The sequence below is a fragment of the Trachurus japonicus genome, chromosome 15 (assembly GCF_045865225.1).
Source record: "Trachurus japonicus isolate A0001 chromosome 15, Traja_1.0".
NCBI classification, from domain to species: domain Eukaryota; kingdom Metazoa; phylum Chordata; class Actinopteri; order Carangiformes; family Carangidae; genus Trachurus; species Trachurus japonicus.
In genome coordinates, this window is record NC_140921.1 from 32,501,002 (window position 1) to 32,528,643 (window position 27,642).

Genomic DNA, 27,642 nt, shown 5'->3' on the forward strand with positions numbered 1-27,642 from the left:
TAAAAAAACAGGATTTGGGGGGCGGTGCGTGGCAGTGGGTAGAGCGGCCACCCCATGTAGAGGCTACAGTCCTCGCCGCAGGTGGCCCTGGTTCGAATCCCGCGTCGGGCAGCCCTTTCCTGCATGTCATTCCCCCTCTCTCTGCCTCCCCATTTCCTGTCTATCTCTACTGGGTACTATCAAATAAAGGCAAAAAGCCAAAAAAAAAAAGGATTTTGTTTCCATCAGCTGAGTTGAAGTGACTGAACAGGTTTCCTAAACATGTAATGACATGGCATACACTCACAAGCACTTGACCATTGCTTGTTAGTGTTGACAGATTTTGGCAAATAGTTCCATAGCTAATGTTGGTTGTTGTATTTGCTGTCTTGAATAAAAAAAAACACTTGATAATGTTCTAACACACAAACTTATGGCTGTGGGAATCTCGAACAGTTCATGACACAAACAAACTATGACATTTATGGGAATGTTTTAAGGAAATTTTACACAGTGTGTTTCCATCACTGTTAATCGCAATTTTTTTTTATTTTAATTCCAATCCATTTTTTCCCCATCTGCACTGAAATCAGATGGAAACCCAATGGTTGAGACATGAGCCCAAGTGACTTAATTTGAATATAACAGCAGCGAGTGCACTGTGGAGCATCAATGCTCTAGACAGACTGTTACTATGGCACTTTGTTTTCCTCACAACTGACACCATAAGTGACCTTGGTTTTTTTTCTGAGCACACACTGAGTGAGAATGGGGTCCCATCAGCAGCAAATGTCAAAAGGTCAAAAGGTCACATGGCAAGGAAAAAAGTCTAGCTGAGTTCACAGGACAGACTCAATAGCTTCTGGCGTTGCTGCTAAGGCTTTGGTCGGGTGCATGACTAGTGGCGAGGTCTCCTCTTCCGCCTGGACGTTGGCCACTGCCTCCACCTGGACCTCCACCAGCTCCCCGTCCTCCTGCTGCTCCTTCTCTTTCTTCATCTCCTGCTGGTTGATGTGGTGGAGGATCCCGGCACCCAGAGCATCACCCTCTACATTCACCACAGTGGTTGTACGATCACTGCGCACAGAGTGAATAGTCAGACAGCAACGGTCAGACCGGCAAAACATGTCAAATGAAATGACATTGTCAAAATTGGTGTTGGTCCTAAAAGTGATCATCTTTCACATTAAATATATAAGTCGAGGTACACTTTACTGTCAGAGGAAACTTGATTTTGTCTCCAAGCCACTGAATCACACAACACAACTTTCAGCCTTATTCACATTTGAAGAAGTGAGTTATGTAAAAATGTACCTCTCTTACATTTGTCATGAAGGACAAAATGTGCTACAGATACCAAAACTGTTTTGGTATCAGGCTTTAAAGCTCCAGTTGGTAAGTTGACGAAAGTGAAAGTAAACTCCGCGACTTGGTCGGAAATTTCAAGACAATACTCCGTCAGGTCCCTTTATGAACCTCTGCCAAGCGCCCCACACACACACAGACACACACAAAGTAGCCATAAACGCACCCACAGAAGATGTACCGTATCCATAGCACGACGTGTAGGAGCGGCGATTGGCTGCTCCTCCTGCTCCCTCTACCTGACTGGTGGAGAATCGTCGGTCGCGGTGGATTTTGGCAAATACGATTACAGGCTGTAGGTGGAGCCAGAGGAGTTGGATTTTGTCCTAAATTACTCATTTAATGTCTGACCATCAGAATATAGTGACAGTTCCAGCAAATATGACTGAATAATTGTTACCAACTGAAGCTTTAAGCTGCTGCTACCGGAAGGTTGGACCTTTTAACGGGGGGGGGGGGGTTATGGGAATGGACTCACACTGATTTACTGGTTTCAAAAGTGATTAAAGTATTAAAAACAGGTATAACAGTAGGTTGTGATAGAAAACAATAGTTCCTTTAATGAAACCATATGTACACCTAAGAAGAAAACCTCTGTGGTCTTCAAAAATAACCATAATAACCCAGATACCAGGTACTGTAAAGAGTTCTGGCACCTGTCGACTGAACCGTTGGCCTGAGGACATGGCTTCCATGACAGTACATCTTTATTTGCTCATCAGTACTCACATTCACGTCCCTATCATTTCACCTCCACATCAATTACAATGACAGTCTTCAAGTAAAATGTGCACTATTTCCTGCACAGACTCCTGTTTATCACCCGTGAATACTTGGAATGACAGTGAAACTGATATATTGTAACTCCTGTTGCACAAAGCTCTGGTCTTATCTTCAAAACTCAGAAGATCCTCATGCAGGAGAAGAGCCAGACCTTTGTGCAGCCAGCCTGTAACCTTTGTTATGAAGAGCATGTCTTTCAGCATGTTCCTGTTTCACCCTACGTTACGTATATTTGCTTTGTCACTACAAAACAGCTGAGCTTGGGGGAAATTACAGCAGACTGCTTTTAAACAGTTTTTTTTTACTCCCTGCTTGTTGACCTCTCTCTTAGGAAACCCAGATCTAGCCTTGTGTACGTGATCAGGTGTAGCTTTGAGTGTTTTCTAATATGAGAGTCACTGGGTTCACAGGCTTTACTCACACAATCCAGTCGACAGCCAGCATGAGGGACAGGTCATTGGTTGGCAGGCCGATGGCCTCCAGGATGATGGCGATGGTGATGATGCCGCCGGCTGGGATGCCTGCTGCGCCGACACTGGAGGCTGTGGCTGTCACCCTGGAGATGATAATAAATAAAACACGTATTCCAGTGATGTAAGAAGCAACAGAAAAGGGAAGGAAAGTTTTTTATCATCCCCAGGACTCACAGGATGGTGAAGATCTGTCCGGCGTTCAGCTCTGCGTTGTTGAGCTGAGCGATGAAGACTGCAGCGATGCACTGGAAAATGGCCGCCCCATCCATGTTGACTGTGGCTCCGATGGGAAGGATGAAGCGGCTGATGCGTTTGTCTACACCATTATTCTCCTCAACACACTTGATCATAGAGGGAAGAGTCGCCGAACTGATGAGTGATAGAGAGAGACAATGTATGAAGATACAGTGTAAAACTAAATGAATGTATTGCCTCTTCGTCAACAATATGTGACATTCATTTAAAATTAATGCTTAAATCAGCATTAGATTAATAGTCGGCTGGGGCCAATATTCAACAATAGTTTCAAAGCAGAACTTCAGAACACTATCTACAGTACCTGAATTACAGGGTAGAGACTATAAATGCAAGTTGTTTGTATTTCAGAACATGTGTACAGTAAATATTGATGAAATATGATGACAGCATCATTAAAATCTAGTAAAATAAAATCAAATTAATTCACAGAAATGTATGTTGAAATGTTTCTAATTGTGACCATACTTTATTTTAACTCATTACCTTGTACTCAGAGTCTTGAAATCTTAAAACAAAACAAAACAAAATCGACAAATCCCCACTAGAGCCTTTCAGAGCATTATTCAGTAAATCACACATATTAAACAAACATCAGACTAGTGCTCAAATTGTTAAATTTGTCTTAACAGAGATGCTACAACAAAAGTCACTGAGGCCACTAATAGACACAATAGACATATTAGAACTTGAATGTGTTCAAGAGTAAATCCAAAGTTAAAGCTTTACTCATTTTTTGGTGCAATGCTACTTACTGTACCAATGGTACAGTTTCCTGTGATGTGACTATGTACCTGGAGCAGGTGGCGAAGGCGGTGGTGAAGGGCGTGATGAGGCCTGAGAGGAAACTGAAGGGGTTCTTGCGCGTGAAGCCGAAGTAGATGAGAGGCAGGACGATGCCACCGTGGATAATGTGGCCCAGGATTGAAGCAAAGATGTATTTTCCCAGACTAGTGACCAGAAGAACCACGTCCTCCATCTCCACAATCTTACTGCCCACCAGGAACATGATGCCGAAGGGGATATACCTGAGGGACACCACAAAATGCATATTGTTATATGAACATTTACAATTCTTGAGTATTACCACACCGTATCACCTGATGTACTGTCAACACTGTACCCACCACATGATCCAGGACACCAGCACCATGGTGGCCTCATTGAAAGCATTAAAGAAGCGGATGAGTTCCTCTCCCTCGTCCCCCAGCTTTCTCAGCGCCACACCGAACACCATGGCAAATAAAACCAGACCCAGGATGTTCATGCCATCTGTTTCTGTACCAACAGGAACCTAAACACACAGAGCAGAGGCACACTGCATGAGACTAGGCAGACAGTTAGTGAAAAAGAGTGTGAATGCACTAATGTTAAGCAGCATGTTTATCATCCAAGCTGGGAGTGTTTATATGTTAAGCATTAGCTCATCGGATTGTAATTTGTTCTTAAAGGATCTGCAAATTAAAGGTCCCATACCTGATAAATGTAGACATTCATGTTCTTTGGTCATGAAGTAGGTCTAGGTTCTGTATTAATACTGTAAAATTATCAAAGCATCAGTCCAAAGTGAAATGTACACAACCTGTATTCAGAGACTGAGCCTTAAAATGAACCATCAGGACTTCCTGCTACTTTGTGATGTCACAACAAAACAGTCACCAAACTTAGTCCTATCCACCTGGACCCACCATCCAGCCTTGGGAAAAAGAGTTTTACCTGAAATCTGCTCTATTTTTGATAACCCATTCAGCTAATCAGAAAAGACCCTCGGAACCTCCTTTTATCTGGTTGGTTCACTGACTTGTCAGACAGACAGAGGCCTAGAAGCCTGAGAGGAGATGGGAAACTACAGTATGACCAAAACCATTACAACATCATCTAAGACTAATGCACATCTGCACTATCCAGCCAACAGTTCTGCAGATTGTTCAAGTTTGCACAGGCCTTCATGCAAACTTCCCGCTACTAGTTGTGAAATAACCAGAGCAGTGGACTGATGAACTAAAACATGAGTTGTTCCACCACCCGCACGGATAAGCACGTGTATTGACGAGTGGTAGTCTGGTTTTCTCAACAGCTTGGACCTGGACCTCATCCTTTCATTAAGGAGATGTGAACTCGTTAAACAGTAGCCCTAGTGCTAATATATATAATATAATATGTAGTAGTTTATATGACACCTCTTGCTACAGAGTGTGCATGTGTGGGTGCACAGGTCTGGGAGTAGTTGAAGGATTCAGTGAACTGGATGATGGGTAATGAGTAAGGACAAGGACAAATCCAGAGCTCAATCCTCTGCCATTGTCCTGAGCTCTCCCACAGCTCCACCAGCTTCATCCCCTGGCACTCAGGGGACTGTCCACCATGACCCATGACAGACAAATACCATGGACTAAAGCCAGAACCAGATCCCCCAACTGCTCCCTTATATTGGGTCAGTCGGTACAAACTATGGTCACTGGGGGAAAGTATGAGGATTTAGAAGATTATTACTGTTTCCTCGAAATTTAGAAAATTAGATCAGTGGCTGATCTAAATACATTTAACTGATGTTCAGTGATGGCAAGTAACGAAGTACAAATACTTTGTTACTGTACTTAAGTAGAATTGTCAGGTACTTTGTACTTTTAGAAGTATTTATTTTTCTGACAACTTTTTACTTTTACTCAATAAATTTTTAACGCAAATATCGGTACTTTCTACTCCTTACCCCAAAAGGCTCGTTACTTTTTTGAATATACACATCAGGGTTTCCGCGGCAAAATACATTTACGGCAAAATAAAATTACAGCTCAACTTGAGCTGAGTCTTCATAGTTCCTCCTCAGGGGGGTCGGGGTCGTCATATCACGCCGCCGGGTCGTCTCGCTCTCTTTTTTCTCTCCTCTCATCAGCTCCAAACTCACTCACACAGCAGTCAGTGAACTCAGGTGACAGAACAACAACAGTCTCAGTACAGATCAGTGGCCGCTGCTGCCGCTGGGTTTTTAGAATTAGCAGGTTTGATTCTCGTCTTGGACGTCGCGCTTGAGTACTAGTGGAAAAGCCAAAAAAAAAAAAAACGAATAGAGCCGAGTCGCGCTAGTGGAAGAGGACCATAAATAATAACCCTCCTAAAGTGTCTCAATCCACTGAGCGCACGGGGGGGGGGGGGGGGGGGTATTTCTTTTTACCAGATAGCCTAATGAAGCGTAGTTATTTTCATATGTAGTCCCTAGGTGTGCCATTCACACCACCTGTACAGTGAGAAACAATTGTTGCCTGATGTGATATTAAAAAAGTTGATTAATTGGTATACGAGCCAATCCTGGTCCAAAATGTAATGTTCATAAGTGTGATGTGTAAACCTGAAGTGTACAATACAAATGCCTACAACTGACCATAGTGAAGTAGATTAGGATACATCTTGTGTCCGGCAGGTAAACTTAGGCTATGTGAACAATGTTTGTTCAAACAATAACATTGATGAAATGGATTCAAGATAAATTATCATGTGGTTATTTGTTTTGCAGTGAATCGTGTAATAGAAATACTTTTTACTTTTAATAATACTTTTGAGTAAATTTCAAAGCCTGTACTTTTTACTTTTACTTGAGTAGATATTTGGATCAGTACTTTCACTTTTACTTAAGTCGTTTTTTTACACAGGTACTTTTACTACTACTCAAGTAAAGAATCTGGGTACTTTTGCCATCTCTGCTGATGTTTCACAGTATCTGTTCTTAAGTGGTTCTTTAGTAGTTCTAGTAGTATGATTTGAATGCAGGGCGGCAGAGAATATTTAAAACAGGCTGCTGTAGCCTAAAGTCTACAACGGTGACATCCATCTCTTTCTCTACCTCTGTCTCTCCTGACAAACTAACATAGTCATCACTCTATAATGAGGACACCGGTGATCTGGGGAATCAACACGCGACCCTGTGCCAGCCTGTGTTTGTTTCCTGTTCAGATCAACACATCATCTTCATCACAGGGTCAGGATGACATGTGACCGACTGAGAGTTCATGACACAAAAAACAGAGGAGAGTTTGACAGACTGTATACACTGATCTGAATGTCAGTGTGAACTTGTAGGTGAACTGTAGACAAGTGTCAAACCCTTTTAACCCAGGTTATAAACCAGCTACCGATCGAGGGCCTGGAGCCAGAGGGGCGTGAGTGGCTTTTGACAAACTTAACAGGAGAGACAAAACAAAATTTTAACCACACTTCAATCAACTGTCTTCATTAACCCTTAAACCACAACATTGCAACTACAGACATACTAAGATGAATGAGTATGTAATAAACATATGGCATATTAACACATGTAACACACATATTAACATGTTCTAAAACATTTTAAAATCAAAGAATATGGCAAAAACGTCAGATACGCCTTTTTGGCACCAAACATTTCCATTCCTGTTGCCGGTCGATGGACTCTCTCTGCTTATCTGGACTCTCTCTATGTATCTGGCCTGTCTAGCCTCTACCTGGTCTTTTTACTGTATTAAACTTAACCAACTCCTTTCTTCATTGCCTAAACCCAGCCAATGGGACAATTACACTTCCCACTCAAAGTCACAACTCAACTTCTTACTCAAAAATAGGCAAAAATCTGCAAAGTCACAACTCCACTGCAGGTATGGGACCAAAAATGGCATGTTGCCCTGGTCCTATTGGGGAAAAGAGGGGAACATAGGACCCTTTTTTCTAAAAAAGGGTTCTGTTCCCCAGTCATACACAAAACAGCTACATAGGACCCGGGGAACATAGGGATGACCCCAGTAAAGGATCTCAAGGCATGATTCTTGTCCTACTGTCATCACTCTTGTGAGGACATACATTAAAAAACAACTCTGACTCATCTTCAACTTCTTCAATATAGGATTCATCAGTTTGTTTCATAATATTCATCAAAATCTTTTGTGCCTCAGACAAGTTTTCTCAGCCATTTTGAATGCTGTTTAAGGGCACCAACTTACACCCTTCTGGCTCTGAACAAACATGTGGGTCCTACATGTACAGTATTTACATGTTTTTTTCAGGGCTCCAAACATTACTCACACTTTTGTGTTAGGTCTTTATTGTTTTGTTGCTTTATTCAATACAGTTTGATCACAGATTGGCATAATTGGATAGAGCTCATCGAGATCTTTGTTTTGATATATAGAACTCATATCCGCCCAAAATGCCACTTTCGCCCCTCTGGCTCCAAGCCCTCGCAATGAGGAATGATAAATTAATGTAGAGCAAAGTTCATCCCTGTTTTCATAAAGTCATTGTCTATAGAAAGCTTGATTCGTCTATAATTGCTGACATACCTTTAAACAAAATGTGTGAGCATGTTTCAAACTAATTACATAACTGTATGAAGTACGAACTTAACATGTCTCAATAATAAGTGTATATGGAGGACTATCATCCAAAACCTTGTTGGACAGATGCTATGTTTAGATTTCTGTTGATGTGGTTGTTGAGTTTCCCTGGTTTCTCCTTCTCTTCTCCTCCCTCGGTCCTCTCTTGCTTTCCAGTTATCTTTCTATATTCTTGATGTTCAGGTTTTTCACTGGTGTTTCCATGTTCTCAGGTTCTCCAGCTTCTTCCCACAGTCATGTGCATTAGGTTGACTGGTGACTCTAAATTGCCCATACCTGTAGCTGTGAATGTGAGTGTGAGCATTGTTCCTACATGTGAACCCTTCCCCCACCCTCACACTGTGTTAGATTGGCTCCAGCCCCCCATGACCCCTCATGGTTAAGCAGAATAGGTAATAGTGGATGGACCTGCCTCAGCCCTTAACCCAAGACTGTTGTTGTTGGATAAATCTTTAAAAATCCTGGGAGGATGACATGATTGACCAACACGTTCTCACCCCCAGTGCGTCAACAGCCTGACGAACAGTCACTGTCCCTCATCGTCACATGCTTGACTCATTAGGTGCCCGTTTTTCGTCAGGTTTTGACGCGCTCGGCTTTCAGTTGATTCCAATGCAATCCCCTTCGCGGCGATATGTGACGCTCAGAGCAAGTGATCCAGCCGACCCGGCGTGCGGCACTGACAGACGCTGTGAGCAGAGGAAAACTCTTTTTTTTAATTTTTTTTACTTTTCCTTAAAGCTTTATTGAACCTGATGCTGCTGTGTCTGACGTAGTTTACGGCAAGGACGTCCTTTCGGTTATCTATTTATTTATTTAGTGATCATGGTGTTTGGTGCAGAATAATCAATCAATCAATAAATAAATTAGGTCGGAAGCTACATCAGACCGGGGGGGGGGGGGGGGGGGGATTGTGGATTCTACAGGTGAAGACCACTTCCGCGTTCAAAAAGCTGCTCTGTTTAATCAATATTCTGAAGAAAGATCTGATTATTAGCCATAACGCTGTAACCATCCAAGGAAGACTGTGTAACAATATTATGTGCTTCTGCTGAGTCCAAAAGCCCTGTGTAATATCAACTTTATTTTAAGAAAACACGTTTTGTTTCCAATGTCATATCACGGAGAAGCACTACATTACCCATAATCCTCATATTTATCAGCGAGGTGTCTAATTGGTTGAGCTTGCTGTTACCAGCAAATGAAAAAATAAAACAAATTGAGCTTATATTATTTTCTTAGTAACTAAAAGGTCTTAACATCTTTTTTGTTTTCAACATTGAATAAAAAAACGGTGCTATATTGTTAAAATTCAACAATAAAGTGCATAAAAGTTGGCTTGACTTCTTTCTTTTTTTCTTTCTTTTCATAATTTTCACCAGCATCTTTCTGGTCCACATCACATCACATTTATTGTAATTTTTAATTCAATGAGTGAAATTTTATTTTTTATCTGAAAAACATTATTATGAATTCAAGGGTCAGAGGTAACTGATTAGTGTTAAATTTAACCTTTTTGACCCTGTTTCCTTGAATAAATCACTAAGACTTTGATGCGGGAAGCTGAGATTTTGATTTGATTTTGTTCAGAGCACTAGGTTCTACCTGTAACCTGAGACACACACACACACCGCTACAGCAGCTACACACTGACAGTCTATGGACGTAACGTAACAACAACAGCGGCCGACCCCCGTCGCGTCTGTTTAACCATCACTGATCGTCACTATTTACTCTGACACGACTCCCTGTCAACATTTAATCCCATGTTTGAGTTTGAATACAACGGGGGACTTCTTCTTCTATTGAATTACAGCGGGGACTTCCCGTCTTCTTCTCTGCCTTAAGTGTTTATGTGTGGCAGCGCTACAGCGCCACACCCGCTCCACACAGGACTGGAGTATGTACTACAGTGTTTTGGGTCATTTTCACTGGAGCCGTGTGGACGCAGATATTTCTGGAAACGATGCCGTGTTTATGGAGATTTTTTTGACCCCGTTTCCTTGAATAAAACACCAAGACTTTGATGCGGGAAGCTGAGATTTTAAAATGTGGTCCAGAATGTCTAGTAGATTGTGTGTGCAAAGATTCAGAGCTCTGTGACATTCAGAAGGGTCACAAATAGCCAAAAAGCAATGCTGCTTTCTCTGACCTCTTATTAAAGCAGATATCAGTGGAATGTTTTTGTTAATATAAGTCCTAAATAGTCCTATTTTCCGTCAGCAATCACTTACATGAAGTATTTCAGCCTAAACACGAGTCTCTCCGTCACTCTGCTCTGCTGTAACCCGAGGAGAAAATTTTCCTTGTGGGATACAAGTGTTATCCAATGAGGGGAGAGAACGGCATGAAGGGCTGTGTGTGCAGCCAAGGGATGTGCGTGAATGTGGTGACGTAGCACGAGGACCAATTGATGCCTGACAAGGGCGGGGGCTGCTAACTCATGGTGCGTTCAAGGAAACTCGTACTTTGTGTTTTTCCTTCCTGTGAAGTCATACCAGTTCGATCTGGTACGAGTTCACGGGTCGGAAGTTACGAGTGGCCGTTATAGGGAACTTTCACAGACAACAGGACGGTAAAAACACGAGCTACGGGTTACCTGGAACGCTACCAAGTCGTAGTTGTGACTTGAAGCTGTAACTTACGGTTTCAAAAGCCTGCCTTGAACACAGCATTAGCCGAAACGGCTGTGCCGATGATATCTGCTTTAAAGGTGAAATGTTTAAACAGCAATTCTTTAATAGCTTCCAGATGCTTTGGCCTATCAGGCTGAATTTTTAGCTAAAGGAGCTGGTGTACGATCAGGTAGTAGGGGAGCTGTGCATAAAGCCAATTGGTAAGTGTCAAAGGTCACAGGGGTCAAACATCAAAGTGAATCCAGCCATTCCTGCTTTTTCTCAATGTTATCATCATGAAATATAAATATGTTGTATATCAGAGAGTCCTCTATCAGAATATTTTGGTCCCGTTGCTCTAGGGGCCCCGGGGGGCCCCGGGGGGCCACTTGGCTTTCCCATGCTCCCACAGAGTTGGGTCTCGGGGTGATGGATAAGGGCTTCACCATGAGTCCACAGGCCAAGTTTCAAGTGATTTGGTCGGTTTCTATGGAAACAGCGCCTGTCTGCGCTCTGCGCCTGTCTGCACTGTACCTCGCGGTGGGCGCAGCGCATACCGCGCTCGGTGTGAAAGGCCCTTAAGGCCCCATCCACACGAAACCGTTTTTTTCGAATCTGGATAAGTACTTTATAGGATCGGCCTCAGTCCACACGGATACGGCGTTTTCGGGGGATGAAAACGGTATTTTTTGAAAACGGATCCCAGAGTGGGAAAATTTGCCCCAGCGTTTTCGCCTGGACGGCCAATACGGATTTTTTCTGAAACGATGATGTCATGCCCCCCACCGCTCTACCTGTAACCTGAGACACACACACACACCGCTACAGCAGCTACACACTGACAGTCTATGGACGTAACGTAACAACAACAGCGGCCGACCCCCGTCGCGTCTGTTTAACCATCACTGATCGTCACTATTTACTCTGACACGACTCCCTGTCAACATTTAATCCCATGTTTGAGTTTGAATACAACGGGGGACTTCTTCTTCTATTGAATTACAGCGGGGACTTCCCGTCTTCTTCTCTGCCTTAAGTGTTTATGTGTGGCAGCGCTACAGCGCCACACCCGCTCCACACAGGACTGGAGTATGTACTACAGTGTTTTGGGTCATTTTCACTGGAGCCGTGTGGACGCAGATATTTCTGGAAACGATGCCGTGTTTATGGAGATTTTTTTCAAAACGATTAAGAAAAAGATCAGATTCAGTGAAGCCGCGTATTCATGTGGATGGGGCCTAAGATCAACAGCTGATGCTGTTTGCTCTTTACATGTTTGTACTTATTTCCCCTCCATCTGACCTTCAATGCCTCTCTAGTTTAGCAATGATTTTTTTTGATGATCAATTATTCTATATCTAAAATCTATATAGGCTTATATTAAATGACATGATTGAATGTCATTAAAGGGATAGTTCACCCAAAATTCAAATTTCACTCATTATCTACTCACTCTCATGTCGACTAAGAGCTGTGAGAATTTTCAGAGTCCTCCGTCCCTTCTCTGAGTTACGGGGGGGTCCGCGCAGCAGTATTTGTCCATATAATGGTTGTCAATGGATACCAACTTAGTTCGTCCAAAAAGACACACCAAAAAACATTGACAACCATATGGACAAATACTGCCGCGCGGACCCCCCCCGTAACTCAGAGAAGGAACGGAGGACTCTGAAAATTCTCTCAGCTCTTAGTTGACATGAGGGTGAGTAGATAATGAGTGAAATTTGAATTTTGGGTGAACTATCCCTTTAAATGATCAGAATGGGACCTCAACTTGGAAAAAGTCTCCATGTAAATGAAAGGGAGTCAAAGTTTTATTTCGTGATCCGACTGAATTGTGCCAGCAGGCGACGATGTTAACCGCTTCGCCAAGCGGTTGTCAACCGCTTGGTGAGTTGGTTAGCATGTCCTTTATGGGTGGAGTGAGTGCACATCCGTTACATTTGCACCCATGGGTGACTCACATACAGACACAGAGAGCAAACAGTTATTGAGCGACCACCTGTCTTTATTCTGGCAGCGATGACTGTTTGACTTATGTGGACACTGAGGAGCAGCTCTCCTCTCAGAGGTGTTTTATCTAGTTGTTGTTGTGACATGTGGACTATACTCGATGGATGTTGGTGGTCGTAGCCTACCTTCTGATAGAGGGTGGTCCCGTTGGTGTTGTTCCCCACAGCGACCATCTTGTAGTCGGTGGCATACTAAAACAAAGAGGGGCGAAAACTTGTTTTAGTTCATTTTGTATGTTTAGTGCATCCCAGTACTGAAATGTGTTGCTACAATGTCAACATTCAAGTGAATGAGTTTTTGTTCTGCATCCGTGTTCATTTTGCAACAGAGGAAGTTCAAGAGACTGTTAATTCGGACTGGATGTAAAGAAGAGTGTGTCTCAGTTATCCGTTTGTGCCTGTTAATACAATGTAATGGATTCAGATCAGTCATTGAGTCCATGAGTGTCCATGCTGGCTGGACTCCAGGACTCCAAGATCTGCTCATGAACGTGACAACAATGGACTCCAGGTGATTAAAAAAAACGGTTTCTCTGGGGTCAATGCAATTTACCACAGATGATCAAGAAAACTCAGAACTGGGACACATGCGCACATGGACGAGGTTTAATGAGTTTGACCCTGAGTGAAATGAGAAGATCAGATTTAGTACAGAGCTGGAGCTAGTAGCCTGTTAGCTTAGCATGAAGCAGGAAACCACAGAAGCACAATGCATTCATCTAAGAGAAAATATCAAGACCTTCAGGTAGGCTATCATCTTCTCTTTTTTATCTTATAATTATGTCATAAAATATGAAAACACTCTCATAGTATTTCATATTTAATAAGATTCTGATCTTCAATTTATGAGACAGATTGATCCTTTTGTTTTCATTTTGAGGCAGTGGGAGGAGTTAACAGACATGAAAATGCAACCCTCGTAAATCATGCAAATCCGCTTTTTTTTTGGAGGGGGGGTAGGACATTACCCACCATTAAACCCACACAGCCATAGGTGTTGATATTGACCCGACCACGGAGCAGTAACGTAACACAAAGACGTAGCCGCTGGAGTTTTTTTTCTCTTTTTTTGCTGCGGTAGTGTTTGTTGGAGCGGCGTGACGCACTGACGTTAGTGTGTTTACATTTACGACGAGCGTTAATTCTCTGTCTGGTCCTGGCCCCCCGAAAAAAGTCCGGCCTCACCGATAATGTTGTGTGTGTGATGTTCACGACACACACACACACACACACACACTGTAATAATATCTGCACCTATTGTTTGACATGCTGATTTTGAGGCTTTCTCTTTAAATTAATTGTTTTCTGTTTGCGTATATACTTTTCATATAAAGTGTCAAAATTATGTCATTGTGTGTAATGGCTGCACTGTTGCCATGTCGCGCTATGGGTCCGTATAATTTCCTGCTTTTTTGTCCTTGGCCAATCACATCCCTGGTTAATAATGTCACATAGATGACATATTTATTGCTATTATTATTACTGAGTAAATTACCAGTCAGATCAGATGATGATGTCATGACTGTATACTGAGGATGGTAAAAAGCCGAAGTGTCTCGCTGCTTCAGAGTTTAAGTAGCCTACCAGACAGTGAGAGTGACAACAAGATAAGGAGAATAATTGTGTCAACATGACGTCCTTCAGACAGGAGCCCTCATCTCTCTTTGTTCTGCAGCACTTATTAAAACTGTGACCCTCAAATACTGTAGGAATATTTGGTAAAGATAAAACAACAATAAAATGTGGAGCAAGGTCATATAGGTGAAGTTTCGGATCAGGTCACAGAATCAAATATAAGATGAGATGTGGTGGATGCAGTGCACTTGGAGAGGAAGGTAACATGGTGTAACTTTGTCTTGATGGTGAGCACTTCTTTGTTTTAAAGGTAGTAATAGGCAAATTGGCTCATTGCCATAATCCCTATAGCTTTACGAGTAGATTTGGTACCTTTAATTGTCTTTGCAAGCTCTTTTTAGAATGGTGGAACAGAGCCGTGAGCTGCTCAGAGCTACACTACGGAGGCTCTGTTTCCTTCATCAAACTCATCAAATACACAATACAACAACTCCAAAACGCTCTGGTGGACAAGTTGTGACCTGCACATTCACGACGCTATGAGATAATAACAGAACGTTACCAGACAGAGTTGTTACAGTCTGTACAATGAACTGCTCACTGAGCTTTATAGAACAGCTCATATTCATTTGATGTGCTGCTTCCAGGTTTTGTGCTAAGCTTTTGCCTTTGCCGTTTGAGAACATTTTGTAGAGCATACAGAGTGAATCTTACTAGATGCACAAAGATTTTAGAGAGTGGTTTTTCAACGTTTGGGCTGAAACTGGTGGAAAACCCACTTATTAACAATGTCTTTCCATTGCTCCTGCAAATCAGCATGTGCAGGGAGCTGGGGCCAGATCTTCAGATGGTCTCAGCTTTTAAGTAGACAAGGAGCACTGCAGCAACGCTGTGTCCCTCCCTCCCTCTCTGCTTTTCCTTAAACAGCCGATAGGATCAATATATGACACATCTACACAGACCTGTTTGGACTTTAAAACAGCCTGTAGACATTTGTTTGAACATCTAGCTGCTTGTCATTATGTGTAAGTCTCCCCTTTTCTTTTGCTTTCTTAGTTTAATCCACACTTGGACAATTTCCACAGGGGCTCTACCACTGTAAAGGCTACATGGAGGGGGTGGATATTGAACTCATTGAACTGAGTGCACTTTGAAACTGCATTTACTCTGACACAAGTGTGTGTGTGTCTTGTGAGTGGAAGTAAGTGCATATTATCTTTGTGTGTGTGTGTGTGTGCATAGCCATTTTGTGTCCGCACATCCCCAAATATTGAACTTTCCTGGTTCCTTATTTTAGCCTTAACAGGCCTTCATAATTCTAGGAAGGGGAGCGGGCCATGTTCAAAAAGCAGCCAGGCGAGGTGGGTTGCTAGGCTCGCTGGAATGGAATGGTCTCGCCATGGTAACGGCTGGTGAGGGACAAGGAAGAGAGGCATTGGGGCGAGCAGCGGAGTGCAGCCGGTCTCTATTCTGAACATTTCCTCATTAAAAGGCTCTCAGGGCTCCGGCCAGAAAACGAACACGGAGCAGCGTCCACCCCGTCGGTGAAATAAATTCTGATGAACAACACACGGCAGACAGACACAGGTGGTGGAGAAAAAAAAACAACAGATAGCAGTGATGGGATCTGGACAGAAGTGAGGAGCTGGCACTCACTGAGCGGAAGGCAGCAGCCACCAGGTTTGCAGGGAACAGATTCCTGCGAAGAGAAAGAGTGAAACAGATCAGATCCACAGAGTTCTTCTAAAGACATGTTGCTCTGATTGATGTCATATCCACCACAGATGCTGGTCATATTCAAAATTGGGGTAAAACAACAGCTGAGTACCAGAGGTCTTTCTGTAGTCTTTGAAAACATGTGGTGAACCCATCTGAACAGTAAATTGTTCACAGGATTTGTTTGTCATCACACAACTCTGCACTTTGGCTCTTTTCCCAGGGTCCTCCATAAAGTTCACTGCTGCCTAAATTCCCCTGACAGTGCAGCAGCTCAGGCCCTGATCTCCCGTCTGCTTCATCTTCTATTAAAGCAAATCAGCAAAGTCTTTACCAGGATTATATTCCTGGGGGTTTCCCTGTGTTCATTTACACTTCACTTTTCTTTCATTGTCACAGTGAGACATCTTTTTTTCAGAAAACCTCCAAGAAATTAAACAAAAAGATTAAATTCACGTATGAGCTGTTGGTACTGTATGGGGGCGTCCCTGCTGTCTGTGGTGTCATACAATCAAAAAAACTGTATACTTGGAAACCCAACCCTTTATTTTGCAGCAGTTTGCTTGCTGTTTGTCAGTGTAAGTCATTTGTACAAAACAGTAAATAAAGTGCTGATTTCCCAATGTGCACTTTGAACGTGACAGAATCTCAGTCACCAGGCGTAAACAAAAACAGTTTAGTCTGTAGGCTACGTGCCCTGATTAATTATTTCCTATACAAAAACAAGTTCCTTCTTAAAACGACATGTAATGAGGAGTAACTGCTTCATGGAAATGAAGAGTAGGTTTAATGCATTACCACTATTTGATTATGTGTAAACCAGTTCCACATTGACAGCTAAGTGGATTCTGGCAAGTCATCCTCCCCTCACACAGGCAAGACAAGGCAAGGCAATTTTATTTGTATAGCCCATTTTTACAAACAGTTTGTCTCAAAGGGCTTTACATGGCATCACAACAACATCCTCTGCCCTTAGACCCTCACATCGACTGAGGAAAAACAGGTAACTGTATGATTCATGGTTAAGTAACTTATGGTTTAGGTTGTAGAGTGAATATTAATATGCATCAAAGCCACCAGGAGATTGATGAATCAGACCAGTTTGCACTGGAATCCTTAGATTATTCTGCATAACATATTCAAGATTCAAGATGTTTGTTGTCATATACTGTAAACAGATGTTAAAAAATTCTTACTTGGCATTGCCTCTCTTCACATTACAAAAAATACATAAGTAAAATGGGATACGAAATAAATAGAATAGACTTATATATATATATTTTTATATATATATATATATATATATATATATATATATAATTTCCATTATACACTTCACAACATTATTTTGACCTGAAATACAATTTATAATAAAAAACAGGCAAAATCAAACTGAATATGAGGTGGTGATGTGCTGTTTTTAACTTCTTATGCATGAGAGGTTCACTGCCCATAGTACTACCAACACTGACAATGTTTTGGGACTAAACTTAACATTTTGAAGTTAAAGGTCCAGTGTGTAAAATGAGGGGAAAACAGTGACATCGAGCATTCCGATTCTATTATTTATCTATGAACGTGAAACTCTTGAAACGCGCTCTCTGGTTGGCTGGCTTTTCCAAAGGTGCGTTCACACCGGACCATATATTTTTGTCGCTGTCACTCGTATCGCTCCGAAAAAACCGCTCCATCGCTCAGCTGCATTCGCTCGTCAATTTGGCACAGAGCCACAGACCCGCATTTTCGCTTTGATGATGTCATGCCCACTGCCATGTGTCTCTGTTTACACCGGCACCACCGGGATTACGGCAGCCAATCAGCGACAAGCGACTGACGGCAGGAGAGTTGGGATTTCTCATCTCGAGCGACAGAGAGAAAAAACGCTCCGTCGCTTGCTCGCTGACGCTCCGAGCCCCAGCGTTTTTTCGCCTGGGCGATTAAACGCTCAATCGCTGGTTTGCATTGACTTAACATGTAAACTCGTCGCTCGTTCGAAAAACAAAAGGTCCGGTTTGAACGCAGCTTTAGCAAGACCTGTGATATATGTATATATAAAAGAAGAATTATAAGGCTATGAAAACCAAACAGATTTTATTTTATAGCAATTACACAATTATACAAATATATTCATTGGTAGTATATTCAGATTTTGCCAATAAACCTTGACAAATATTACACACTGGACCTTTAAGAGGGATCAGTGTTAAATTGACTTAATGGCCATTTTGAGAGTTACACCATGATAATATTCAGCTTATATATATTATCATAAACCCATTCAAAAACCTTTTCCTCGACAGTGTGTGTAGGTACCATGCTGAGTTTATTTTCACCACTGTAAGTAAAGCACACAGGGATTACTGGAAGCCTGTAGGCCTGTTCCATGTATCGGTGTGTGTTTGTTGTAACTTCATCCTCTGGGGTCACACTGTATTGTGCAAAGGAATACAGACTTTGCTCACATTTATTCCCATGGCCAGACCCCAGCCAAGCAATTCAGCCAATAACCCCTTGACCCCCATCAACTCTGCCATGAGTCCAGAGCCAAGTGCTGCTTCAGCTGTTAAATACATTAGCTCCACTGGCCACATTGGCAGGTAGCCATGGTGTCATCTCTTGTCTGTCTTAATGCTGCTAAGAAATGTGGTTGTTTGGTGAAATTCTTGCTGCCACAAAGTGTTTCTTCTACCCTTCTCCTCTCCGTCAGGGTGGTCAGGTTTCCTGCCATCACATGACCGAGGTGAGAATCTGGATTAACCCAGGGAAACCAGAGCTGAGAACTGGCATGCTTTATCCACAGAGGCTCCCAAGAGCCCCACTGCCTCCTTTCTTTTGTCTGATTTTTAAATCTCTGTTACATAACAACTTGATTTCCAGAATTTAGAAATCAGGTTTACTAAGCTAATGGTCTGGAAGGGTCCATTGCTTTTACTGACTTTTGGCTTTTTTATGTTGTGGGTCAGTTTATTGCACAACAGCAAACTATAGTAATGATTCACCCAATGCAGAAATAGATACATGTGATATAACAGCTGGTGCTTCCCTCTCTTTTCTCATATTTTTTGTTTTAAAGTGAGCTCAAGCATGACTCAAGTTTTGATTTAACTCTCATACTTTCTCAAAGGGGTTTAAATCGAAAGCAACTGGACTTGGTTATTTGTCTGGGAAGACGTTTCACCTCTCATCCAAGAGGCTTCATCAGTTCATGTAGCATCTGACCAGGTGGGGACTGGTCCAGTCCAGGGACCAGGGACTGGTGAGAATATGCACAGGCTTAACTCTCATACTTATTAGTACTTTAAAAAGGGTCAATGATGGGAAATACATAATTGAACATCACAATATCTCTTTTTACGCAAAATGTGTAGGTTTGCACTCTGGATAAATAATTATGTCTGTTTAAATTCTCAGGAGCAGTTTTAAGAAAGTGAAGCTCAGTTTCTGCCAGATAGAAACCTGTAACTCTCTCCAGCAACTCTCTTCACAATGAGTCAACTTAGGCTATCTTTGCCCTTCATGAAAATCTGTTTTCCTCTGCATCATCTGTCTGCCCTTGGTTCAACAGTCTCGATCTCTGAACTTAAATCAGCGTCTTGTAAGACAAATTTGCAGAGCAGTGATGTTGTTCTGTTGATAGACATCAAGTCAGAACATGCTTATTTGTGGTGTAAATTGTGTTGTTTAATTTGGAGGTTGATCAGAGTAATGTGAATTCAACTTTGACATCAAAAGGTGATGCAACCAAGCAACCTCCTACACCAAACATGTTTATATCCTGGTACATAAACCATCATGGCAAACCAACCAACCACCTAGTTTCAGCTTCCTTAAAGGAGCTTGAGGCAAGATCAAGGAATAAAACTCATTAGCGATACAACGGCCGTAGCGGCCGTCAGGGTTACTGCAGCCATCAGCCAAGCTGGTGCGGGAGCGCGCATCAACTCTCCACAGCAGTGCAGCTGATGCTGTGACAGTGACACTGTGGCTGAATTGGAAACGGCATAACGTTACTATACCAGTGTTTTCCATTAAACAGCCGCCACAGTTTCGTTTGGGTCCGCCGCAGCAGTCTCTCACAGAAAAAAAGAAAAGCTTTCACTCTCATCTCTGCCAGTCAGCCCCTCTACCTGCTGTCTCTCTCACGACACACACACGCACGCACGCACACACACACACACGCGTCGCGCTTGGCTGTCAATAAACAGTAAATGCGCCATGCCGCGCTCATTGTACAGTGCTCAATTTACCGCGACACCGGGAGGTTGACCACCCAGGCATCAGGTCAGCAGCCGCCGTCTCTGTGAGCCGCTGGTGCCGTTCGGCTGCTCTGCACTCCTCCCAACACGTCGGAGAATTTCCTTACAGGCGTTGTTTGGATAAACTGACCACGGATGAATCAATCAGCTCATTGTAAAACTATTTATTTATTTATTGAAGTAGCCTAAATATGGTGATTTTTGTACGTACAGAGCCCCAAGGCTGCGCTGCTCACACACACCTGAAGCTTCACTTTTCATTCAAATGAACTAATGCGACTGCCACAGTGCCACTGTTAGATTTCATCAATGAGACCAGCATTTATCTCCTAAAAACAATTCAACCAGCCGGCAGAAAACCTCTAAAAACCTGTGGGGAAGTTACTCGGCTCGTTTTCTTCCGAGGGAGGAGAACAGAGGTTGCCCGGCCGATGAGCTCAGCTCCCCGGCTGCAGCCTCTGTGACGAGCCGCTGCTGCTGCTGTGTGTGTGTGGCTCTGCACTCCTCCGAAAAATGTCGGAGCAAACCTACTTACAGACGTTATTTGGATAAACTGACAACAGATCTAAACTGTCACTTTCTCGCATGAAAAAATATAAAAATGTAAGAAAGTGACGTTATTTCTCTACTCGCTGCTCACATGACTGTTCAGGCTGCAAGACATTCGCCGACCGCTGGTCGCAAGCGCTGGAAAGCCGAAGCTGTCGAGGACGCGCATGCAGCGTCATTTGACGTGACATCCGCAGACAGTGCGGGAAATTCGGACCCAGAATTGCAGCGCATTATGCAGCACACAGCCTGTTCAAGGCAACAGAGAGATACGCGAGTGGGCTCATTCTTTTTGGTTTTTAACGCTTCATCGCCCATTAGCAGTAAAAAACTTAAAACGCATGTGCATTTCTTGCCTCATGAACCTTTAAGGGGTTGGCAAAACCAGCAGAACACATCATCTAATCTAGCTTCATTTAAAAGTTTAGATAGTTCAGCCTGGACCAGTTAGTGGACTAGGATAGTTCAACATTTGGCAAATTGGCTCATTGCCTTTAATTGTCAGTGCAAGCTAGTTTTAGAACGGCGGAGCAGAGCAGCAAGCTGCTCAGAACTACGCTACGGAGGCTAATGGGATTTCTTGGTTTCCCTCATCAAATACACAATCCAACAACTCCAAAAAAGGTAAATTCATGCAAAACCGCAATGCGTGTCCCGTCAGGGGCAGTTTTTCGACAAGCAGTCTCTGCATTTGCCTCTAAAACAACTCTGTCTGGTAACGTTCTGTTATTATCTCATAGCGTGGTGAATGTGCAGGTCACAACTTGTCCACCAGAGCGTTGTGGAGTTGTTGGATTGTGTATTTGATTAGTTTGATGAGGGAAACCAAGAAATCCCATGAACCTCCGTAATGTAGCTCTGAGCAGCTCGCGGCTCTGCTCCGCCGTTCTTAGGCTACGTTTGCACGTGCCCGGCTATTTTCATAAACGGGCATTTCACCCTCTCCGTTTACAAAACAAACTGCGTGCACACCAGTCCGTTTTCAGAAAAGTTTTCGTTTACACTAATGCCGTCAAGAGCATGCCAAACCATGCCAAACCGAGAAGCTCAAGCCCACGTTAGCCAATCAGAATCCCGCACATGATCCCGCATAGCAACCTGATAGCAACAGCAACAGCAACAACAACAACGTCACTTGCCCAAGTTTTAATATTTTTTCATGCGAGAAAGTAACTGTTTAGATGCCAAATATACGGCCAGTTTATCCAAATGACGGCTGTTTAGAAGTTTGCTCCGAAGCTTCTCGGAGAGGTGAAGCTTTTTTTTCGGAGAAGTGAAGCTCCACCTGTGGAGCAATGACTGGGACGTCACAGAGACAGTGGCCGCTCTGCAAAGCTGCTCGGTCGGCCAGCCTCTGTCGTCCTCCCGGGGACAAAACGATCGCTAATTAACTTACCCGCAGGTTTTTAGAGGTTTACCACCGGCTGGTTAAACTATTTTTAGGAGAAAAATGTTGGTCTCATTGATGAAATCTAACAATTGTGGCAGTAGCAGTTTGTTTGAATGAAAAGTGAAGCTTCATGATAACGTTATTGGACAGAAGAGCAGCGCAGCCTCAGGGCTCTGTATGTACAGAAATCACTACATTTACAAAAATAAATAAATGTTTTACAATGAACACATCAGTCTGCATTAAATTTTATTATTATTATTATTTATTTAGTTTTTTTTTTTGTTATATGTACATGGCAAATATAACTACTCTACCGTCTTTGGTTACGGTTAGACGCCAGGGTCTGACGTCGGCTACCCAAATCTCTGTTTTTCTCTGTTTACATGCAAACGTGCAAACTGAGTTTTCCAAAATCTCCACTCTGGCCGGAGTTTTTAAAAAGCATTGTTTTCAGGGGCGAATTCTCCGTTTGCGTCTAAATGGACGGTGCAAACCATGGTTAATGTCTCTGTTTTTAAAAATAACTGGGTACGTATAAACGGGGCCTTAAAATAGCTTGCACCGACAATTAAAGGTAACGAGCCTACTCCTATGACTATAGGGATTATGGCAATGGGCCAATTTGCCAAAATGTTGAACTATCACTGGGGGCTTTTAGAAAGACCTAAAATTCAGACTCAGGAAACATGTTAAACAACGAAGAAAAGATGTATTGACTTATGAGGACAGAACAAACACGCTGGCAGGAACACACAGGCAACACTGAGAAAGATGAACTAACCAAGGGCAATGGGAAAACACTGAGGTAGAAATACACAAGGAAACGAGACACAGGTGGAGCAATCACATACAGGTGACACATGAGTCACAGGAGGGTGAGCACAGGAAGATAGGACACAGGGAATTTCACAATAAAACAGGACAAACACAAGAAAGAAACCACAACACTCTTGAATGTGTTACACCTGGGATTCAGATCCAGATGAGTGGAAAAAGAAACCATCGAGGTTCGACTACCAACCCCTCACACAGCGAAGGAGCAACTGATTGTAAGAATATTTTTGATCTGAATGTCACATCTGCCAAAGTTTAACACTTTAAAGTCATTATTGATAATTTAATGATGATCAATAGACTATCTACCCTAAACTCCATGGCCTCAGTCCAAAAGTAGCAACAGAGGACTAAAAAGGAAGAGACAGTATTGGGTTTTCAGTCCTGTACTGGTCTAATCCTTCCTCCTGTTTTAAGCAGCTGGTCTCTCCCAGTACAAAAATAGAGAGTGACTCTACTCGGTGTGACTGTGAGAAATAAAAGCAGACTGTCCACCTGCTATCGTGATAAGACTGAAAGGCTAACAGCAGCAGACAGGGTCCAGTCTGGACTGCACTGTGCTGCTGGGGTTTATTCCCTTATCCCTTCCTCAAAATACACTCCACTCTTTCAACAGCTGTCAGACCCTCCCCCCTACACACACTGTGGGAACTTATTCTTAGGAGTCCTCCTGTATGGGTCACTGGGCCAGCAGGCATTCAGCTATCAACAGGCTGAGGTGGCTTTTACCTTTACTCAAACTATTTTCACTGCCAAGTGTCTAGAAAAACACTTCACTAACTCTTCATGCGCATCTACAAAATCCACCACTTCGCTTCTCTTTTCTTCTGATAGCCCAAGAAGAAGAAAAGCATGACAAAGCTGCTCTAAGCAGCTGTATGTAAAAGCACAGACTTTTTAGATACTTTGGTGTTTGTTGAAATACTTTTGTATTTACTTTAGTACCCCAAGTATCAGCAAGTATCAGTGTTTCCTTTTAATAGCAAAGTACATTTGATTTATGACGCATTGACAAATTTGCAACATCTGGCTGTTGCAGTGAGTTGAGTCGGAGCTACTTTGCTTCAGCATCAAACACAAAACTGTAATGGGTCATGGAGGTCTGTTCCTCTGGCTACCTTCAGGCAGAGCTTTATTGTCTATTCAGCTTTCATATAGCAGATTTACTTTAGCTGCACATTTGCACAATCTTAATCTTCCTTTTTTATGAGCTGTATTTGTTTAAAATACTTAAGCAATTGTAGTTGGCTACTTCCCACCTTTGGTTAAAGATGCATCTTACACAAAGGGAGAAGTTTACTTCATGTTAAATCCGAGGTATAACGGATCCTGCTGGTATATCTAAAGTATGCTGTGCAGGAGTCTGTAATGATGGAGTGATCATTCCTGCAACAGAATATAACTGTGTGAATGCAGCAGAGCCTGTGTGCAGTGCACTTAATCTCTTGATGGGAACGTGGACATGTGCAGTTTGTGGAGCCTCAAATTGACTTGCTAATCAAGGCAGTTTGAGTTACACAACACTCTCATGGTCAGCGTTTTACTGAGTTATAAGATAGGAATCGTTTTCCACTGCTACTTAACTCTCTGCAAACTAAAGGGGAGACTAATGTAGCCTATATTATGTATAATATCACTGATTACACCCAGAAAAAACTGACTATGTCCTAATAAACGACACTGATAGAGTTTAATTTGCTCATCATTGATATGTGTGTGGCATGGTGGTCACAAAAAAACTGTTTCTTTAAATACTATCACAGTGTAACACCATGTGCTGAGTGTACTACGCCCGCCAATATCTTTGTGTGTGTGCTTGTGCGCGCAAGCGTCGTGTCTCTCCACGAGTCGACCCGCTCACTCTTGTGTGTAACCAGAGTCACCGATGCGCCTGAAGCAAGATGACGTGTGGTGGTGATGTGTCGCCCTGCTTCTTATTGACCACATATCAGTGTTAGGTGTTTGAGCCTGTTACAGGTGGGTTGAGTGTTGCCTCGGTACCTGGCCAGATCCAGAAAGGAGTCCGCGGTCTCCTTGTTGCTGCTGACACTCTCCAGTCCCAGGTTGTTGGTGTTGAGACCCCCCGCGCCCACTCCCGGTTTGATGATGAAAGCCAGGGCCACCCCGATCCCAGAGGCGATCAGTGTGGTCACCAGAAAGTATGCGACCGCGATGCCCCCCAGCTTGCCCAGGGAGCGCGTGTCCAGGCTGGCGGCGCCGGAGACCAGGCTGCAGACCACCAGGGGCAGGATGATCATCTTCAGCATCCGAAGCAGCATTTCCCCCGGGAAGGCGAAGTAGGTCATCTGTGCTTTGGTCAGGTTCATGTTGCGGACCATCATGCCCAGCCCTACGCCCACCAGCACCCCGGACACCGTCATGATCACCAGGAGGTTCTTCCTCAGAAACTCCATCAGCTTCTCCAAGAAGCTCTTCTGCGCGGCTTTCTCCAGGATCCTGTCGGTGGAGGCCGAGCTGGGCATGGCGTGCCCGTTGATCTCACTCTTTTTGTCCATCTTTTCTTTCCCTCTCTTGGGTGGCAGCGTGGGTTAGATGCACACACAGTCACACGTTAGGCGCACGCACTCTGCTGCTGCGTGAAGGCTGGTCCGGTGTGAGGTCTGAACGCAGAGCGCACGGAGAGCCAATGGAAAGGGAGCGACGACACAAAAAGCGCTGTGGAACATGCGCACAAATGGCAGCACTTTATACTCTGAGCAAAATGATGCAAGAGCAGGAGAGATTGCCAGGTTCTCTGGGAATGTGGCACATATCACCCTGCTGAATAAAAAGCAGATCGTTAAAAGACCGGAACAAAAAAGGTTCCCTAACGTCATCCTATTTTATTTTTTTCTCTCCATCCTTTCTGCATCATCTAAGTCACCAGAAGAATAAGAAGGACGAGAGTTCCCTCTCTGTCATCATGTGCCCCATATACTCTCTGTGCGTTATAGAAGCATCACCGTCCTACATTATGTTCATAGTTTTAAAAGAAATTGCACCTTGAGACAAATGACAAATTATTTTCTTATTTTCAGCTGATAACATCCATAACTTCATATTCATCAGTGCCTGGGTCTTGGAGCAATAAAAAAAATCTTATTTATCACTTTGTGTATCCTCTAAATTCTCCATCTGACAGGATCTCAAACAAGTACCTACAGGCGGAGGGATGTCAGCACCATGGCCAGCGCTCTGTCCCGCCCAGGGGGGAGCCACTGCTGCTCGCTCCTCCTTCTCACCGTCTTTCTATTATAGCCTCATTGGTTTTGACGTGTTAAAAACAGCAGTGACAGACAGGTGGGCATGGTTCGTGTCATCGTGGTCATTTAAACAAAGCAGGAAGCTCATATTTGAACTGTTACTGACTGTGCACACCCCGGGCAATAGATGAGCCACAACCACTCATGTTGCACCTCTAGAATTTGGCCACGAGATGGCACCATAATAAAGTTATTGTTTAGGGCTGAAGTTGTAGACAAGAGTAGAAAATGGGTGTCAGTAATAGGCTACATTTTACTTACTTTCTTTGATTCACCTTTTATTGATCTATGATTTACCTTAGTGTTAAGCAGCTTTATGTATGAAAGACACTGCCCAGAGGTGTCAAACTTCAGGGGCCACATAAAGTGCAATTTGTTCTCAAGTGGGCCGGACTGGTAAAATAATAGCATAATATCCTATAAATAATAAGAACTCTCGGGGCGGTGCGTGGCGCAGTGGTTAAAGCGGCTGCCCCATGTGGAGGCTACAGTCCTCAACGCAGGCGTCCCCGGTTCGAGTCCCGCGTCGGGCGGACCTTTCCTGCATGTCATTCCCCCTCTCTCTGCCTCCCCCTTTCCTGTCTATCTCTGACTGTCTATCAAATAAAAGGCAAAAAGCCAAAAAAAAAAAGAACTCTAAACTTTTCTCTTGATTTTAGTGCAAAGAAGCGCATTATTAAGATGTTTACATTAATGAACTTCCTTCTGATCCTTTTATAAAACATATTATGACCAACCTGAACTTTTTTGAGAAAAATACATGCAATTTTTACAACATAATGCCTCTTCTGTCTCATAAGTAATTTTTTATATCTGGTAAATTCATCCGGTGTTTGAACCCTCTGGCGGCCGGTTTTGGCCCGAGGGCCGCACATTGACACCTCTGTGGCAGCTGTGGCTCAGGCGGTAGAGTGGGTTGTCCACTAACTGGAAGGTTGGTGGTTCGTTTCCAGGCTCCTCCTGGCAACATGTTGAAGTGTCCTTGGGCAAGACACTGAACCCACACTTGCCCTCCGATGTGTCTATTGGGTGTACGAATGTGTGTAAATGGTTAGGCTAGAGCCTAACCATTTACATTTAAGATTTTTATTAGGCTATTGTTATTATAAGATGTGATATTTGAATGATTTTAATGTCTTTGTAGCTCTCGTCACGACACACACACGGTTTTGTTCTTACTGGCATTTATTTTGTCTTCTCCATCATTCATGCCG

General features: G+C 43.2%; 1 protein-coding gene across 1 annotated transcript; it reads right to left on the reverse strand.

The window, feature by feature from the left end:
• Positions 1 to 198: 198 nt before the first annotated feature.
• On the reverse strand, positions 199 to 25,845 carry slc1a4 (solute carrier family 1 member 4). The gene is made up of 8 exons (XM_085800992.1): positions 25,167 to 25,845; positions 16,074 to 16,116; positions 12,969 to 13,034; positions 3,983 to 4,149; positions 3,650 to 3,883; positions 2,775 to 2,969; positions 2,549 to 2,683; positions 199 to 1,056 (listed from the first exon to the last, which is right to left on the reverse strand). Exons 1-8 carry the CDS (start codon positions 25,679 to 25,681, stop codon positions 819 to 821), a joined length of 1,593 nt encoding a protein of 530 aa, XP_085657118.1. The 5' UTR covers positions 25,682 to 25,845; the 3' UTR covers positions 199 to 818.
• Between the last annotated feature and the right edge of the window lie 1,797 nt (positions 25,846 to 27,642).